The sequence below is a fragment of the Gymnoscopelus microlampas genome (assembly GCF_963454915.1).
Source record: "Gymnoscopelus microlampas genome assembly, chromosome: 20".
Classification (NCBI taxonomy): Eukaryota; Metazoa; Chordata; class Actinopteri; order Myctophiformes; family Myctophidae; genus Gymnoscopelus; species Gymnoscopelus microlampas.
The window spans coordinates 39,604,570-39,609,569 of NC_139957.1; the positions used below are offsets into that span (position 1 = coordinate 39,604,570).

At 41.3% G+C, this 5,000-nt stretch overlaps 1 protein-coding gene across 1 annotated transcript in view; it reads left to right on the forward strand.

The window, feature by feature from the left end:
• Positions 1–5,000, forward strand: part of LOC311035608 (AT-rich interactive domain-containing protein 1B-like) — a 264,670-nt gene that overhangs the window by 226,514 nt on the left and 33,156 nt on the right. The window contains 1 exon segment of the mRNA XM_084043910.1: positions 2,702–2,823. Within this exon segment, the coding sequence (XP_083900036.1) occupies positions 2,702–2,823 (122 nt within the window).

The window sequence follows — 5,000 nt, forward strand, 5'->3', positions numbered from 1 at the left end:
ACTCCATCCTACTCTCTCTCCTCTGTCTGTCTGTGTGTGTGTGTGTGTGTGTGTGTGTGTGTGTGTGTGTGTGTGTGTGTCTCTCTCTCTCTCTCTCTCTCTTTCTTTCTCTGTGTGTGTGTATATATATATGCTGTCAGGCAGAAATCTTATATCTCCACGTTTTGCAAAGTTGCAAAAATAGCAGATCTACACCCCCACAACTACATGTTGTAAGCTTGTAGACTTTTGCTTAACCCTGGGACCTGGAACTGTGTCATTTTTAGATTTGAGCTAAAAAGCATTATTTTACACTTTGGGCTATTCAAAAATAGCGGATCTACAAGCTCATAGCGCGGCACCGAGTGCCGCGCTACGAGCTTGTAGATCTGATATTTTTTTTAAATCGTGAAAATGTGTGCAAATCTTTGAATATATATATTTTTAAAGCAAACATTTTTAACTCAAATCTTTTCTTCTGGGGGGGTCCCTGGAACAAAATATTTTGATGGGGGTCCGCGGCCAAATACATATAATTTTGGGGGTCCTTGACATGAAAAAGTTTGAGCACCACTGATATAGAAACATACGTTTTTCAGAATACTGTTGAGATTTAGGAGACATGTAGAATCGGCTTCAGGTCTCAATGGGTTGTCAATGCAGGTTTTATAAATATGTAACCAATGAAAAGTATTAACAAGAGCTTGTGACCGAGTAATAACTACATTGGATCCACTGGAACACAGTGAGAACGTATAGCTGGGGAGGGAGTGCACACCCCCAGGAACTCCCTCAAGGACCCCTGGGGGGTCTCCGTACGCCACTTGGAGACCCACTGCCCTTGGTTTGACTGCGCCCCCCCCCCCCCCAACTCATGAACACACTGTACTGTAGAGCAGTGGTTGGATATTTTTTGTGCGTGTGTGTCAACACATTCTCACACATATAGGTGTCATTTATTGCCGCTCTGCCATTTTCACTCCCTAATGCGTCACTATAGGACTACAAAAACTAAAACCCACGTATTGGGGCTTCTTGTATAAAACATTGGCCAAATTGTCAAAAGAAAGAGACAAAAAAATAAATTGAAAATAGACGATCCCCAGTTCAAATATGATTATTCTGGGGGGTTGCGGCCTGAAAAGGTTGAGAACCACTACTCTAATCCAGGGATTGACCAAGTGAGTTTGTTAGTTTACCCCCAAAAAATACATGAAAAGTTAGATTGTGGAGATAAGAGGTTTCTGCCTGACAACAGCCATATATTAAGTGTGATTAAACACTGTGGAGGGGGGGGGCTCAAGTGCTTCCTAATGAGTTTTTTTATGACATGAATTAATGATAGCGGGGGGAGAACCCCGACCACCACCACGGTTCTGCTGCTGTTCTGTTGCTGTTGATTCACATATTCCACTATTCACTGGAGAGTTGCTGCTGCTGTCTTCTTCTTCTTGTTGTTGTTGTTGTTGTTGTTGTTCAAATGGAGACATGGGACTATTTTTATTTTTATTCTTTTCTCGGCGTGGATGAACGAGGTATAGATGCCATTTGTTTGCCGTTCATAAACATATTTCTGTTTCTGCACTCATAGGATTTGGTTGTTTGTTGGTTCATGGAACTCGCCAATGCCCCGAAATCATTGCTGCATCTGACTGTGAGGTCTGGAGGTTGGAAAACTGAGCTCAGGGATGCAACTATCAATTATTTTCTTAGCGATTATTCTATCGATAACTTTTTCCGATATTGAATAAATGAGAAGTACATATTTAAAAAGAATATATGGGGCCAGATAAGAGCTGGAGGATTTGGTGTGGCGTTGTTTCTCTGCCAGGCCCTGTGCATAGAGGGATTACATATGTACCATCAGTACATAGATGGATTACATATGTACCATCAGTACATAGAGGGATTACATATGTACCATCAGTACATAGAGGGATTACATATGTACCATCAGTGGCTCTATGACTCATTATGTCTGAGAGATGAGATTACGGGGCAGTTTACCAAAGCCACCCCGCCTCCAAGGCTATGTATGTACCGCTTCCAGCATGAGGCATTATGAGAGAGAGAGAGAGAGAGAGAGAGAGAGAGAGAGAGAGAGAGAGAGAGACCTCTTACAATCTCTTAAACCACTGAAGCCCTACATACTTACTGCTGTAGTTGTCAGGAGTCCCCCAGGGTGCTACTAGGTTTGCTCCTTTTCCATCTTACTGAATGAATGAAAAGCTTTATTTTGAACATGTTAAAATTAGACAACAAAGTCAACAAATACAAATTTTAAAATGCAATATAATAAAAGTACAAAACAAATCATAAACAAGCCTCACAGGCAACAACAAACAATATTATAATTGGAAGTGTAGGGGATCAATTTCAGAGCTTCCGTGCTCCAGACTGTATGACGGAATTTTAAAACAGGCAACGTGAAACAGGCTCGCGAGACTACCCTGCAGCCAATCACAGACCACAGACTACCCTGCAGCCAATCACAGACCACAGACTACCCTGTAGCCAATCACAGACTACCCTGTAGCCAATCACAGATCACAGACTACCCTGTAGCCAATCACAGATGTCTGTATGTCACAATCATTTACCCTTTTCTCCACAGCCATATGTCACCAATCCAGACTCATGTTTATCTGTGTGTGTGTGTGTGTGTGTGTGTGTGTGTGTGTGTGTGTGTGTGTGTGTGTGTGTGTGTGTGTGTGTGTGATAGGCAGGGCAGCTATCCAGGTCCCGGTATGACCCAGGCGGGCACCACGGGTAGTGGCGCCCCCTACAGCCAGCCAGCGGGCAACAACACTGGCCAGGGCGCACCCTACAACATGCCACATGCAGGTAATGTTTGGCCTACAGTAAATACATCACATATGGTTCTTTTATTTCCTTTATTTGTTATTGGAAAATCGAATCAGTCATTTTTGGAGGAAGAATCTCTCCCTATCTCTCTCTCGCTCTCTCTTCCCTTAAAAGCTTCACTTAAAAAAAACAAAGGTACGTACAGTAGGTTGGGTTTTTACAGTGGCATCAGTTCAGCAAAAGCTAAGGTATGGCAAGCTTAGGGTTGCCAACTCCCAGAGATTAAAATAAGGGACACTTAAATTGTTTGGGGGGCGTCAAATCCCCCAAAACCCCCGAAATGCATAGAAAACTATGCATTATAACTTTAACACAATACAAACACAATGGTCTTACATCTGCATTAGGCTACTATATGATTTTTTTTTTCTGGAGCCAAGGTATGGTCCTTGCCATACCCAATTGACGCCCCTGGGTTCCTATGCCACCCCCCACCCAACAAACTTAAGTTGTTGACAATTATGGCATTGGTTAGAAAGGAGAATACTCTGGCATCTTGCCTGATCCGTAGGGACCTACAGGAACCACCACCAGGCGTTGTACAGCGACCAACAAAGAGTTGTAACCTTGGTGTTTTACGTTGTTGGTAAAACACCAAGGTCCTGGATATACCTTGCCGCCTCACACACATTCAGAGAGAGAGGTGGAAGGGGGCAAATGAGAGAGAAAATAAGACGTGGCTGTCTGGCAGAATATCTCCATATTTAAACATTTTATAGTTTTTTTTTGGAGATTAATGCCTGTAAGTTGCTGTAAGTGAAAAGTGAAAAGTCTGTCTGTGGGTTTTATTAATATTTAACAAATGTAAAGTATTAACCAGAGCTAAATAATTATAGACTAAATAGTAACTATATTGGATCATTAATTGGAACATAATTTATTTTCCCCATTTCCTGAAAATTCGTGGTTTAGGACAGGGGTCTTCAACAGGGGGTCCGGGACCCGTAGGGGGTCCTCAGAGCTACTATAGGGGGTCCGCCAAATCTTTGTGTGATAGGATTCCGTTTTTTTACATTAACCACTTGAACCCTAGAATTCCTTTTCTGATGGGAACATTAGCCGAAAGTAGCAGATCTACCAAGCTCTCAACGCCTCGAGAGCTTGTAACGGCTATTTTTGGCAAAGAGGCTATAGGTGTAGAGGGAAAAAAGAGCAGACTAAGTAAAAAAAATACTTTACTCCTAAAAACCCCTCTGTCTCTGCCCTTCACCCTGCCTCATTTACAATGCATTGGAGTAGCGCTGCTCAGTGATGGAAGAAGTACTCAGATATTTTTACTTAAGTAAAAGTAGCAATACCACAATGTAGAAATACTCTGTTACGAGTAAAAGGCATGTATGTGTTCAAAGTGTCACTTGAGTCAAAGTACCAAAGTATTGGCATCAAAATATACTTAAAGTACTAAAAGTAAAAGTACTAAAATGTTTGAAAATAGCAGATCTTCAAGCTCACACGCATTGTGAGCTTGTAGATCTGCTATTTTCAAATGGCCGATAAAGGGCTTAAGTGGTTAATGTATGTTTTGTAATAATAATCAAAATCTACAAAGTAACTAAAGTTTTCAAATACGTGTAGTGGAGTAAGTGAAAAGTTACTCCACTACGAAGTAAATGTATTGGAAATCGGAAATACTCGAGTAAAGTACAAATACCTTCAAATTGTACTTGAGTACAGCACTTGAGTAAGTGTACTTAGTTACTTTCCACCACTGCACGACGGAGCATAAATTAGGCAGCATCACGCTTTAAAAACAGCCTTCAAGAACAACAACAAACATGTATCTTCATGACATTTTGGGAAACTTCAAACGAATTAAGAGCAACAAGGTTCTTCAAAACTCATCTTGGTTTGCCCCCTGGGTGCAGTAAAGAAAAAAAAAAAAGCCATTAGTTTTCCTACCACATCGCAACCCACGAGGGAAAAGCAAATGGAGGGACCTTGTATCCGCGGACCCCGCGGATATCTTAATAAGAAAATATGCATTTGGCAGAGTGAAAAGTATGCACCGGATTCTCATAACCCATCCAAATCCGGGAACGCATATGGTGTCATTTTATAGATTTTGAGCTATAACCATTCATTTATAGTTTGGGCTATTTTAGAAAAAACGTGAACATTTGTGCAAATCTTTGAATATATATATTTTTGGAAAGAAC